The 14,208-nt window shown below is 48.7% G+C and overlaps 1 protein-coding gene across 1 annotated transcript in view; it reads left to right on the top strand.

The window, feature by feature from the left end:
• The first annotated feature begins 4,405 nt into the window (after positions 1 to 4,405).
• The window catches only part of COTL1 (coactosin-like F-actin binding protein 1), a 40,443-nt gene continuing 30,640 nt past the window's right edge, over positions 4,406 to 14,208 (top strand). The window contains exons 1-2 of the mRNA XM_005862550.2: positions 4,406 to 4,696; positions 4,954 to 5,036. Coding sequence (XP_005862612.1) covers positions 4,620 to 4,696; positions 4,954 to 5,036 — 160 coding nt within the window. The 5' untranslated portion in view covers positions 4,406 to 4,619. The remainder of the gene's footprint in view (positions 4,697 to 4,953; positions 5,037 to 14,208) is intronic.

Below are 14,208 nucleotides of genomic sequence, written 5' to 3' on the forward strand. Positions count from 1 at the left end.
CCATTTACTTTTTCAGTCCAGCAGAGGGCGACAGCAACGCTGACTAGAACAGCAGTTACAGGTGGAGTACATTAAAGGTCTCATCATGCTGAACCTAGGAGTCAAATTCAGGATGGGGCCACATTCTTTGCTTGTTGTTTAATAATTTCAATAGATAATGCATTTATATGGTTAAAAAATAAAATAAAATAACATGTGGTAAAAACTCCCTCCCACCCCTCTCTCCTGGTGCCTGGCTTCCTACCTAAGCTCCTCCACGGTACAACTGTTCTTTTCCTCTTGCGTGTTCCTCCAGAGGTTTTTATACACATACAAACAAATACAAATATCCATGCACACTGTCCTCCACTTTATCCAAAAGGCAGCGACAACAGGTGTTCTGAATATGCTGTTCTGTGCCTTGCTTTCCTTTGTTCATGATGTATCTTGTAGAACGTTCTGTATCAATACATAGAGAAGGCCCTCTCTCTCTCTCTCTCTCTCTCTCTCTCTCTCTCTCATAGTTTTCCATGGCATATTTGTTTCATTTTCCATTTATCCAGCCCCCTACTGATGGGCATTCCAGTTATTCCTAATCTGATACTAGACATTAAAGCTCAGTGCATAACATTGAATATATTTTGCACACACACGAGTGTATTTATAGCAGTGGCTGTCAGCCCCAGATGTGCATTAGAATCACCTTTAAAAATCCCAACACCCAGGGCAACCCACCTCAGATCAACTACTTCAGACTTTCTGAGAGTGGGACCGGGGCATCCTCGTGATTTTAGTGTCCAGCCAGGAATGGGCATCACTGACCGTTTAGGGGAAATTGATTGGTCAAGAGCACATAGATTGGTAAATTTGCTAGATATTGCCAAATGGTTTTCAGAGGGGCTTATGCCAACTTGCACTCCCACCTGGTATGGGTAAGAGGGCCTGAGTCTCACCAACAAAGCAGGCTCATCAAACTTTGATTTTTGCCAACCTGCTAACTTTTTAAAAAGTATCTCAGTCCTGCTTTAATTTGCATTTGTTATTAGGGGTTGATATTGAGCATCCTTTTGCTTTTACACTTTACACATGAAGTAATATGTTTTTTTTTCCCTTGAAGAAGACTTACTTTTTTTTTTCTCACCTGAGGATACGTTTTGATTTGAGAGAGGAAAAGAGAGAGAGAGAGAAATATGAATTGGTTGCCTCCCATACCTACCCTGACTGGGATTGAACCCACAACCTTGGTATATGCCCTGACTGGGAATCAAATCTGTAACCTTTCGGTGTATGGGATAACAGGGCAAGACTTTTTAAATATTTGAATGTATCCATCTTTTGTTATTACTCCTGACTTTTGATCATGGTGTTACTGGCTGGGACCTCAGCTCCTCAATGCAGAAAAGATTTTAAGGTCAATGAAAATGAAAGTAAAACAAAGTCGGGTTTACTGAAAATACACTGCAGAGGAGGAGCTGGCCACTCTAGAGAGATAATGGCCGGGCTGCTTCAACTCACTGGGAAGTCAGAGAAAAGGGGGCTTAGGAGACAGGTGCAGGGGGTTAGCTCTGGACGAGCTGCCCCTGCCCATTGCTCCCCTGGTTGCAAGTCTTGTGGGATCCCTTAGAGGTTGGGGGATACGTGCCTGTGGGGGAATGGCATGGCCTGCTCCTCGGAGGGAGAGCTCGCGCTGGGTCCTTTGTCCGAGTGTATTTCTCTCTCTCTTGCAGGTGGAAATCTTAGGGGTGGTCTCAGGGGCGGGCCTTAATAGACTACCCACCAGCTCTCCGGGTGTGCTCCTTCAGGGCCTGGTCTCCACTGCTTGGTCGGTGCCAGGGCAGAGGTTGTTAGTCAATGTAGCTGGTCCTGAGCAGCCACAGAGTCACTGGTCTGGTTTTGCTGCTTTTCTGGGCCTAGAGCTGAAATACAACTGAGGCTTAGATGTTATCTTTAGGGAGCAAAAGTTGGGGGGAACTAAACTGCCTGATCAGAGATATGAAAGGTCAGGGGTCCAAACTGCGTAACTGGTGAAATGCTAGGGGAGGATAGGTTGCCGGCTGGTTCTGAACCTGCCCGCTGGCGGTCTGCCGGCTGCTGGGCCACCCACGGAGGGGCGGTCTGAAGGCAATGTTGGTCTGACTCCTGTTCAGGACCCCAGGGCAGGTCCCACCCCAGCCACTCAAGTCTAACTTCCTACCTAACAATGGTTAGAAAGAGTTTGCCCATTCCAGACTTACAATGGAAGCTCTCCTTGTTGCCTTCTGGAACTTTCTGGTTTCAATTATTTGCATTTAAATTTTTGACCCATTTGGAATTTACCATGATCATTGGTGTGATGTACAGGTCCATTTTTGTTTTTCTTTCCAATGGTCAATTGTTTGATTACCTTTATCAGGGAGTGAGGTAGGAACTGCTTTGGGCTGCATCAAATTGGAATTTTTGTTGTCTTTTTGTTTATAGCGCAGGGGTTCAGAACAAGTCACCCCAAGATTTGCCTCTGTGGTGTGCAGATTATTTTGAGCTAAAGGCAATTGTAGCCTAGGGTTCAAGAAAAACTCTTACCCATCCCTTAACTACCTAGAAGAACTTGAGTTAAGGTCCTTGACCACAATAAGTCACTATCAGACATGACCTCTTCTGATCTATCTATAGGGCAGGACAAACTCTATTCGCCAAGCATCTGCTCTTCTCATCCTGCAATACTCCTTTGAAGCCTCCAGGGTACCTTACCTCATCCCCAGCTCAGAATGTCTTATATACCCAGTGTTCCCTTTCTGTCTCGGAACCTCTCATGTATGCAGGGTTCCCACGCATATGTATGTATTAAACTTGGTTATTTTCTCTTGCTAAGCTGTCTGATGCCCATCTGATTATTAGATCAGCCAAAAGAACCTTGAGGTAGAAGAGTGTTTGGTCCTCCCTCACAAACAGCAACATTTGTTCCTACTTTCCTGGAAATGTGGTTCCATTCACCCATCGATTAATTGATTTATTGATTTTTTTGTATGCCACTGAGAATTTTATTATTCCTCGATCTTTTGGGATTTAGTTTAATTACTTAATAACCAACAGTGATGACCTTTTATTACTAGCTAATATATTTGTTTACTCATATCATTTCAATTAACCATAAACAACCTACAATGTTAGTGCTTGTATTATTCTACTAGAGGCCCAATGCACAAAATTCGTGCAAGGGGCTCAGCCCTCGCAGTCCCGCCTGCTTCGACTGGCCCCTACAGCCCTGGCTTCCTCCAGAAGGTCGTCAGGAGGGTTGTTCTGCTGTTCAGTCTAATTAGCATATTAGCTCTTACAGTGGTTCTCAACCTGTGGGTCGCGACCCCTGAATATACATCCTGCATATCAGATATTTACATTACGATTCATAACAGTAGCAAAATTACAGTTATGAAGTAGCAATGAAAATAATTTTATGGTTGGGGGTCACCACAACATGAGGAACTGTATTAAAGGGTGGGGCATTAGGAAGGTTGAGAACCACTGCATTATATAGGATTCCATAAAAGTAATCTCAGAGTTTTTGAGGCTTGCCCAAAGATCCACAGTTAGAAAGTGACAGCGCTGGGTGCAATGTGAGAGACTGGTCTCCAAGGTCCAGCCCTTTTACCTGCCTAAGTGTAGTTGGTCTTTGTGGAATGACTGGATGAGGAAATGAGGAAGACAGAATGAGTCAGCTCTTGCACTCTGAGAAACCCAAAGGGGGAGATAAGACCTGAATGCAAATAACCCGAATACAAAGTAAACAGTGATCCCACCAACGTTTTGGAAGCAGTCCACTTTCTATCGCCTCCTATTTAAAATGCTTAATTCCGTCCAATTCCTCCCCACCTAGAGATCTCGAAGCCAAACACTGGGGTGGGGGTGGGGCTGTCGCCTTTGGTTTGATGCATTAAGTCACCCACTAAGAGGTCCCCTGTGGAGTTGTGGAGCTCGGCAGCTGGGGGCGGGGAAAGGGGGAGGGAAAAGGAAAGGGGGGGATAAGAGGGAGGGAAGCAGAAGGGAAGGGGGAGGAGGAATAGAGGAGGAGGAAGAAAGAGCTGGGGGTGGGGATAATGAGAGGACAGGAGGGGAGAGGAGGAGGTTGTAAAGAGGAGAGGGAGGGAATAGGTAGGGGGAAGAGGAGGAGAGGAGAGGAGGGGGAGGGAATAAGAGGAGAGGGAATCAGAAAGAAGGAAAGAGAGGGAGAGAGAAAAGGAGGAGGATGGAGAGGGAGGAGGAAAAAGCCCCTTCTTCAGCCCCCACTGAGGAATTGCGCAACCCGCCCGGGCTGAGATTGGCTGCCAATGAGTAAAGATGCCCCGCCCCTGACGCCCAACGGCCAATGAACATGGGGGGCGTGGCGTCCGCGGCCTGGGCCGCCAATGGTCGTAGGGGACCTGGGCGGGACGGCCGGGGGGCGGGGCGGCGCGGCCTGAGTCCAGGCGCGCTCTCGGTTACTTTCGCACCCGCCGCGGCGCCGGGAGTTCGCAGCTCGCCACTCCGCGTTGCTATCGCAGCCGCCGTCGCCCGCCGCCGTCTCCCGCCAGGTTTCTGCGCGCCGCAGCTTCGCTCCAATCCCTGCACCCGGCCCGGGACGCGCTCGGTCTGTCTGGGCAGAGTGTCCCCCCTGCGGCTCCGCAGTGATGGCCACCAAGATTGACAAAGAGGCTTGCCGGGAGGCGTACAACCTGGTGCGCGACGACGGCTCGGCCGTCATCTGGTGAGGAACTTTCCATTGCTCTGCAGGCCCCGCGCCCCGAGCTCGCGATGGGCCCGGTGCACGGAGCCGTCTTCCAGATGGGACGGATTAAGGGTCATCCGGTGCTGTCTTCCGCAGCCTTAACCCAGGACGCGTGGAAAGCCAGCGCTGGCTTCTCCCCAGCCAGAGCATCTTTTAGATTGTCCTGCGGGAAGCTCGGCACCATGCAGCTACCAACGCTGACGTGTGTGTGTGTTTTTTCTTCTCCCAATCCAAAGGGTGACTTTTAAATATGATGGCTCCACTATCGTCCCCGGCGAGCAAGGAGCAGAATATCAGGACTTCATCCAACAGTGCACAGGTAGGAGACGCGCCTTTTGGGGGAATTACTGATCTTTTGGGAAATTTATCCCTGTCTGGGAAGGAGAGGCAGAGGCCAAACTGGGAGGAGGAGCCTGTGGCCACCTCGGGTGCCCGGGGCGCTGGAGAAACCAGGTTTGAGCTTTTTAGAACCTCATAGAGCTTTCTCCCCTCTGGTCATTCAGAGCAACCAGAGGTGACCTCCTGGCTCCGCAGTACCCTCTCCAGCCAGCACAGCTCCTTTGCTCCCTGCGGATCACTGGTTTTCCACAGTTAACTCCCAAGGGTCCACATGCCAGTGTTCAGCCCTCTCATCTTCCCCTTTGATGGGTCAGTGAGCCAAAATAAAGACAATCCTGGAGCTCACTGAACTCGAAACAAGCTCTCAACTGCACCCTCCTTTCAACCACAATCATTGGCAGTGTGCGGGCTATTTATGTGTTTTTATTTGAAGAACATAGAGCCAGATATAAAGCCCCATATGATTCCATTTGCATGAAATTGTAGAAAAGGCAATGCTAACCTGTGGTGTGAAAAGTCAGAGTAGTGGTCACATTTGGGGACGGATTGAGATGGCCTCTGACAGGGAGAGGCACATGGAAGGCTGGGGTGGGGGTGGAAAGGTCCTGTATTTCAGTCTGGGGGGGGTGGTGGTTACAGTGTGTGCACATATGTAAGAAATCATTAAGCAAAATGCGATTTTTCAACGCAGTGCACTTCCCCGGTGTGTTAGATCATTAGAAGGAAGGAACACCTGCATGTAGAACCATAACCCTCCGTGGAGGCAAAGGCTCGGCATTACTGGTGATAGGACCCTTTGTAGCTGAGTTTAGAGAGTGGGTGGGCTCTTTCTGGCCCCTGGTCTGTAGCTTGGAAGCAGATACGTTCAGACAAAGAGCGTGCAGCCTGAAGGTTAGGGCGGGGACTCTGAGTCAGCCTGCTGGGTGGGTTTGAATCCCCAAGTGGCCACTTCCTCGCTGTATGGTTTGGGGCAAATTAACCTCCCAGGGCCTTGCTTTCCTCACCTGTAATCTTGGAGGGCTGTTGTGAGTGTGAGTGAGTCAGTGGGTGCCACGTGCTCAGGACCGCGCCCATACAAACTACATGGTCATTTGTGAAATAAATAAAAGTACAAAATTGTGCCAAGTATCACGGGACTGCTCCTTCCCTTAACCGCTTCCTTAATGAAATGATATTTAGCCTATTTCAAATAATATTTTTGAAGTGTGTGCTATGGGCTGAGTAGTACTAGGGTTTTTGGGGTGTGTGTGTGTGTGTGTGTGTGTGTGTTTTAATGTTTTCCCAATTAAAATGTCTCCCTGAGCGCTGCCTCGGGATATTCACTCATTGCTTTTCTAAAGGATTGGTTTAAAATACTGGGTGCATAAAATGCTATAACAATTCAGATTTCATAAGGCGCACAGGGCCTCTATAGAGAGTGGGTGGGGTCAGGATCTGGACTCAGGAGCCCTGTCTCAACCACTTCCATCCTTCCATGACAGTAGCGGATGCTTTTGCAAGTAGAATAAGTGCAAACTCTTGACTTTCTCCCGATTGGGTCCACAACTAGGAGACTCAGCAGTATTTTTTGCCTTGCCGGCTCTGAAGCTTTGTCTCACAGGCCGGCTTCCCTCCGTCCTGAACTTGGGGACAGTAAATTAGCAGCTTCTTTCCTCCTGCTGGCCATCCATCACCCCCCCCCCCCCCCCCCCCCCCCCCCCCCCCCCCCCTCTGAAGCTATTGTTCTCTCCACCAAGTAGGAGAAGGTGACCTGGGGAAGACAGGCCATCCGGTCAATAGATTCCTAACACATGCTCCTGGCCCTTGGGCCTGCAGAGCTGAAAGGACTTGCTTGGGTCAGAGAACACTTCCTTCCTCCCTTGGGCTTTGTGGGTTTTCTATGCTGACCCTTCCCCCAAGCACAGGCATGGGAGTGGGGAGTGTCTGGCGGCCGAACTAAAAATGCCTTCCCTTCGGCTTGTTGATCTTATGAATGGACCATGGGATCCGAAAGCTCCGTCTGCTTTGGCTGAAGTCCGCCTTCCTTCCTTGTCCATCTGTTGGACAAATGTAAAGGCGAGTTATGGGTGCAGTGTCTGCTCTGGTTCCTCTCGGAAAAGCTTGTTCCTTCCCACTGCTCTGTCCTCCTAACCCAGGGGTGGGCAAACTTTTTGACTCGAGGGCCACAATGGGTTCTTAAACTGGACCGGAGGGCCGAAACAAAAGCATGGATGGAGTGTTTGTGTGAACTAATATAAATTCAAAGTAAACATCATTACATAAAAGGGTACGGTCTTTTTTTTTTTTTTTAGTTTTATTCATTTCAAACTGGCCGGATCCGGCCCGCGGGCCGTAGTTTGCCCACGGCTGTCCTAACCCAATGTCAAAAGAATCGGAACACAAACTATAACTTTATCCATCAGTCCCTGCACTTGGCACGCCTTGTCTTTGTTACTGAGATTGTTCTCCTTCCACAGATGTGCAAAACAAAGCCCAGAGAGGTTAAGTGACTTGCTTGAGATCACACAGCTAAACTGGCTCCAAGGCCCATGCTCTTGGCCTCTTCACTCTAAGGAAGTGGTTTAGATTCTCATCTCCAAGCCTTGAGGCTTCTTCAGTGGTCCAGCAGGTTCTGATGGGAGCTTGTGGGATTGTTTGCAGTTACAAAACACATGTTCGCCCATTTGCATGATGCAGGGAGGGCACTTTGGGGCCCTAATTCCCAGCCAGGTGTCCTGACAGGCCTGAGGGTCCCTCTAGAACAGGCGTCCTGTTCCCAAACATCTCACAAGGTGCACAGAGGACTTGGAAGTCTGCAAAGCGCAGCTGGTCTCTGCCTCGTCACTCTGGGGCTGTAGGGATGGGAGTGTGGGTTTCCTCCTGGGCTTTCTCCTCTCTGACAGTCCCTCCTGAGTCATTATTTCTCTGAAACACCCTCCTTCTCCTCTCTCCTCTCTGGCTACTGTCTTCCTTCTCCTGTCCTTCCCTAGCATTTTCCAGAATGGAATCTGCCTGTCCAGCCTCCCGCTCTCATCTCTCCTCAGCCCCCAAACCTGGCCTCCTTGTCCACTGCAGCTGTTTCCTGGAAAGTTCTGCGCCCTTTTCTCCTATTTCTTTCTGCTGGCAGGATTTGGACCCTCTGGGGCCCTGCACTGGCTCTTCTGGCACATGGACACACCTGGCCCCTCCTCCTTCCCTAGCCGTTCACCATCTCTGCTCTTGCTTCCACCCCATGCTTCAGTCTGTGCATGTGGCCAGAGGTCTTTCAGGTGCAGTGAGAGAAGCCCTGTGCAGATTGGCTTAAGCCAGTGGTTCTCAACCTTGGCTGCACATTAGAATCACCTGGGAATCTTTTTTTAAAATCCTGATTTCTGGGCCTCATCCTCCGGAAATTCTGTTTCTTTGTTATGGGGTGGGGGGCCCCACCCCATAACAAAGAAACAGAATTTCCGGAGGATGAGGCCCAGAAATCAGGATTTTAAAAAGATTCCCAGGTGATTCTAATGTGCAGCCAAGGTTGAGAACCACTGCCCTAAGAATTTCCGGAGGATGAGGCCCACCCACCAGAAATCAGGATTTTAAAATCCCAGGTGATTCTAATGTGCAGCCAAGGTTGAGAACCACTGGCTTAAGCAAAAAAATTGATTGGTCCATAGCAAGTCCAGGGAAGTGCTACTTCAGGTGAGGATGCCTAAACTCAAGCCCCCTTTCCTCCCAGCTCTGCCTTCCTCCTTTACCACCCTTCCTGTGGTCAAGAGAGTAGGCTCCCCCTGAGTGATGATAGATGGCCACCAGCTGCCCCAGCTTCCAGGCCATGGATAGAGCCACCCCACTGGGGAGACAGAGCCCCTTTGCCAATGATTTCGGGAGTCTCCAAACTCTCTTTAGCCTGGCTGGGTTCATGTGCCCATCCTGAGCCAATCCCTGGGACTGGCTGCCTACACCTGGGTCAGTGCCCACCCCTGGAGTGGGTGAGGGCAGCCCCACCCAACACCCAGACCAGGAGACAGAGGGTGGCTTCCAAAGGGAAGAGTGTGGGGGGTGGGGGTGCATACTGATTCTAGAAGAGGGGCAAACCAAAAACAAGTCCCTTGCCCCTTACCCTCCCCCTTTTATTGTAAGAGTCTCTTAGCCCTTGTTCTTTCTTGTCTTATAATCATTCTACACCCCTCCTCCCCCAATTGCTAGATTAACTCTTCCTAATGCACATATCACTCCTCTGCTCATTAATCTTCCATGACTCCCCTGTGCCCATTGATTAAAGCACAGGTTGTCTGATTGGCATTCCAATCAGTTTGTCTCCACCCATATCTCCTGTCCAATAGCTTCCCACACCCTTCCGTGTGCACCTGCAGCCTGCACTAACACTCCCAGCCTTCAGGACTTCGATGTTGGAGATTCCCTCCAGGTGGAATTCCCTTTTTATTCCTCAGCCCATCTAGGATTCAGCCACCCACCCAGCCTAGTGCTAGCCCTTTTTTTTATTTCAACAGCCAGGACACTTGGGAATCAGAAACGCTCTAGCTTCACATCCCAACTCTGTCTCTCACTTGCTGTGTGTCCTTGCCCTCCCCCTTTTATTGTAAGAGTCTCTTAGCCCTTGTTCTTTCTTGTCTTATAATCATTCTACACCCTCTCCCCCAATTGCTAGATTAACTCTTCCAAATGCACATATCACTCCTCTGCTCATTAACCTTCTATGACTCCCCTGTGCCCATTGATTAAAGCACAGGTTGTCTGATTGGCATTCCAATCAGTTTGTCTCCACCCATATCTCCTGTCCAATAGCTTCCCACACCCTTCCGTGTGCACCTGCAGCCTGACACTAACACTCCCAGCCTTCAGGACTTGGATGTTGGAGATTCCCTCCAGGTGGAATTCCCTTTTTATGTAGCTCCCCACACCCTTCCGTGTGCACCTGCAGCCTGCACTAACACTCCCAGCCTTCAGGACTTCGATGTTGGAGATTCCCTCCAGGTGGAATTCCCTTTTTATTCCTCAGCCCATCTAGGATTCAGCCACCCACCCAGCCTAGTGCTAGCCCTTTTTTTTATTTCAACAGCCAGGACACTTGGGAATCAGAAACGCTCTAGCTTCACATCCCAACTCTGTCTCTCACTTGCTGTGTGTCCTTGGGCAAGGACATCCCTTCCTCTGTGCCTCAGTTTTCTGGTCTGTAAAATGGGGATCCTGATAGTCCCTCTTTCTGAGAGTGACTGGGAAGGCTACATATATTACATCTAAAATGAGAGCACAGGCCCCCACTGCACATTGGCTATCGTTACTGTTACTTTATATCATTGTTTTTACTTTTATAGCACTTACAGTGACATTGTGCTTTCTGTTCTGCATGCTCTAGCTCAGCACACAGTAAGCCCTCAATCCCAGGTTAGCTCACAGTAGGTGCTCGGCCCTAGGCTGGCATGTGGTAGGCATCAGGCTCCATGTGGGCACACATTAGACCTTTGACCCAACTTCCATGTGCAGCATGGTAAGAAGTGGTTAGCACAGTCATTAGAAGTTTTGGCTGCACTGGACGGTCTGGGTTCCAATACTTGCCAGTCATGTGATCTGGAGCAGGTGAGTTAGCCACCTGGTCATCCTTCTGCTATGATGTGGTCATTAGGAGGAGTAAGGAAGCTAGTCTGTGGTACCTAGAACATAGTAAGTGCTCAATAAGTGCTAATGACTGTGGTTCTCTTATTGGTGGAATTTAATCAGTGTTGAAGTAGTGTATGTGGTCTGAGCACCAGAAAGGTGGGAGGTCTGAGCTGCTGGGTGGTCTCTGGTTCCCCTGACAGAGCCACCAAACCAGGAGAAGCGGGGGCTCCGCTGACAGAGGTCACAGGAAAGGAGCCATTTTTCATACTGACTGGACACGACTTACGGATCACCTACATGTGATCTGCCTCCTGCATACCTCACACTGGGGATTGAGCCTGCAACCTGGGCATGTGCCCTGACTGGGAATTGAACCGTGACCTCCTGGTTCATAGGTTGAGGCTCAACCCCTGAGCCACGCCGGCCGAGCTGTAATACCTGTTTCTTCTAGAATATTTAGAAACCATGACTAAGAAAAAAGAAGAGAATAAAAATCAGTTATAGTTACGATGCAGAAATTTGTTCATTCATTTGTTGAGTCCTTCATTCATTCTCTCCTTCCTTTCTCTCCCCTCCCTTCTTATCTCCCTCCCTCCAGTGGACATGACTGGCTACTCTGTAGGGTCCTATTTTAGGCGCCGAGAATAAAGATAGAAGCAATGAAGGTCCCTGCCCTCATGAAGCGGATTGCCCTGTCATTGCCCTGCCTTTAAAGTGGCTGCGTGATGTTCCCTCATATAAATGTAACCTTGTTTAATCATTCCTTTATGGATGGACCTCGGAGTACTCAGTTGTAAGCAGTTTTATTTTGGAAAGAATCCAGGCATCTGGGAATGAATCCAGTTTTCTGTTGGCGTAAATTTTAGAGCCGATTGGTTATAAGCATTAATGGGGGAGCCAGGGTGTCTTGCCTTGACCTGTACCCTTGCTGCATGACCTTAGGCAGATCTCCCAGATTCTCTGTTTCCTGTCTGTAAGACGGGGGTAATGATTGCACATAATGTCCGGGGATATTGTAAGGATAAATTGACATACATATAAAACTTGCAGGGCAACGCCTGGTATAGAATCAGTGCTCAATAAATGTGGTTAATATAGCACCTTCTTAGAAGGTGTTGTACATCAATGAACAAGTTGAAATAAACTTGATGTATGGGGTGGCTACCAGAAAAGGTGCATTCATAGGGTGCAATACCAGCATGAAGTTTGATTTGGGGTAGATGCACTGTGATGTTGGCGGGGTGATGATCTGGGTATAGATGATATTCCCATGATGCTCTGGTAAGCCTAGAGTGTTCAGCTTAAAATGTCACTCAGAGAGAGATGTGGGGTTTTATGTTTTTGTCTGTTCAGCATTCCATTCTTTGGCAGAACTTCTTCCTCCTATTCACAGTAATCCTGCTTAGCCAATGTAGTTTCAGTGTGGCTGACTTCCCCTCCCCACTGGGAGGGTATATCAGAGTAAGCTATCCCTTCTATTAACTAATTGGTTCAGGGTTGGGCCCATGTGACTCAAGTCAAGCCAATCAGATTCATCTTTGAGACTTTGGATAGAGTTGTTGGGAAAGAATCCCTTTGTCTTTCTCTGGGGTTCAGACATGTAAGCATACTAAAAGCTTGGCACTTGCAGGACCCATCTACCGTTTGGAGAGAGAACCTGTCTAAGAACTCAGGAACAGAGGCAAAGATAGGGAATGGAGACCACATGACATGGCTTAAACTCTTGGATCCAGCCATTTGAATTCTTTTGAGCCAATTGAATTTTTTCCTTAAGCCACCTTGGCTGAGTTCTTTATCATTTCCATCTAAAAAGTCCTGGCCATAGTCCCCAGGGTAGGCAGGTGGTAACAGGCCAAGAGAGGAGAATCCAGGTTGGGTAAGGAATTTAAAACCTCTCATGTAAGAATTGACTGAGGAAATTGGGCATATTCAACCTGGAGGAGAGACACCTCAGGGACATGAATGTTGTCTTCAGATGTTTGCAGAACTGACATTTGGAAGACAGGAACTTCTTCAACCCCATGTGGTAGAGGAGGACCAAGCAGTAGAAGTTTCAGGGATAGATTTGGGGTTCATGTGAGGAAGAACGGTCCTCAAGTTAGGATGGGCTGTCACTGGAGGTAGTGAGACCCTCATTGTGGAAGTTATGTCAGGAGAAGTTACCTGGCCACTTGACATAGATGTTTAAGAAAGGGATTGAAAGCCCCGGCCTGCCTATTGAAGAGGTACAGGTGTGATTCTGGTCAAGGGCACGTACCTGGGTTGCAGGTTTGATCCCTGGCCCTGACCAGGGCTCGTGCAGGAGGCAACCAATCAATGTGTCTCTCTCACGTTGATGGTTCTCTCTCTCTCCCTCCCTTCTTCCCTCCCCCTTTCTCTTTCTCACTCCCTCATATTCCTCCCTCTCTCTCCTTCCCTCCCTCTCTCCTTTCCACTCTATCTAAAAGCAATGAAAAAACACCCTTGGTGAGGATTAAGGAAAAAAAAAAAAAAAGGAAGGCATTGAAAGAGGCCCTCCTTGACTGTGCATGTTCTTCTCTCTCACAGCCCCTCCCCTGGTGAGTCTACATCAGGAAGAGTGACAAAATGCATTAACGTGGGCTTGGGCGATTCCCCTCTAGCAGGGGGTCAGCCTTTCCTGGTACTGAGATTGGCCTTGGGATAATTCCTACGGAAAATGGGGATGTGTTTACTGTTAAAGGAAAAAATTATTCATTCTGGCACTTGTTAAAGAATGGTAAGGCAGACTTTATTCAGAGGAACTGTTGTGATAGGTGTAGGGAGCCCCTGCAATGAGATTTCGCAGTAGGGGAGAAAAATTGGGCTTAGCTCTGAATACAACAAGGAGAAATTATCTTGTGAGTCTAAGGGAATATGCGGGCAAAGGAAGCTTTAAGTCTCTGGCAGTGCTTTGGACATTGTAAAGTGCTACACAGCCTGTCAGTTATGCATTTAACCAACATTCAGGGAGCACTGGCTTTGTTCCAGAAACAATGCTGGGTTATGATTTTTCAGTAGAACTCCGGAGGGCTGGGAGCCATTGCCTTCGTAGTGTTCCGTAACCTTCAGTCTCCATTGCCTTCTCTCCCACACACCTGTTCCTGGGAGGTCCAGCCACACGGTGTGGTTTGTGTCATAAAGTGCATGGGCTATGGCAGCTCTCTTTTAGATCGCCTCTTGGTGATATTTGTGCTTGCTTTTGAGTTTGTGGCCACATCTCCTGTGGGGAAGGTTGCTAGAGATCTATCTTCCTGGTCAGTAGGTGTCCCTTGTTCAGAAAAAGTGTTCAATTAATTGAATTGAATTGAGTGTTTGATCCTTGCAACTCTTTCGGAGTTAACAAACTTTTTGAAAGTATTGCTTGTGGGTCGTGCAGATATTATGTTCACCTACTTACCTCCTTTCCTTTCTTTACCTCATTATATTCTGACTAGAGGCCCAGTGCACGAAATTTGTGCACGGAGGGGCGGGCGTCCCTCAGCCCAGCCTGCACCCTCTCCAATCTGGGACATCCCTCTCACAATCCAGGGCCACTGGCTCCTAAAAGCTCACCTGCCAGATTGCCCCTAACC

The sequence above is a fragment of the Myotis brandtii genome, unplaced genomic scaffold (assembly GCF_000412655.1).
Source record: "Myotis brandtii unplaced genomic scaffold, ASM41265v1 scaffold165, whole genome shotgun sequence".
NCBI classification, from domain to species: domain Eukaryota; kingdom Metazoa; phylum Chordata; class Mammalia; order Chiroptera; family Vespertilionidae; genus Myotis; species Myotis brandtii.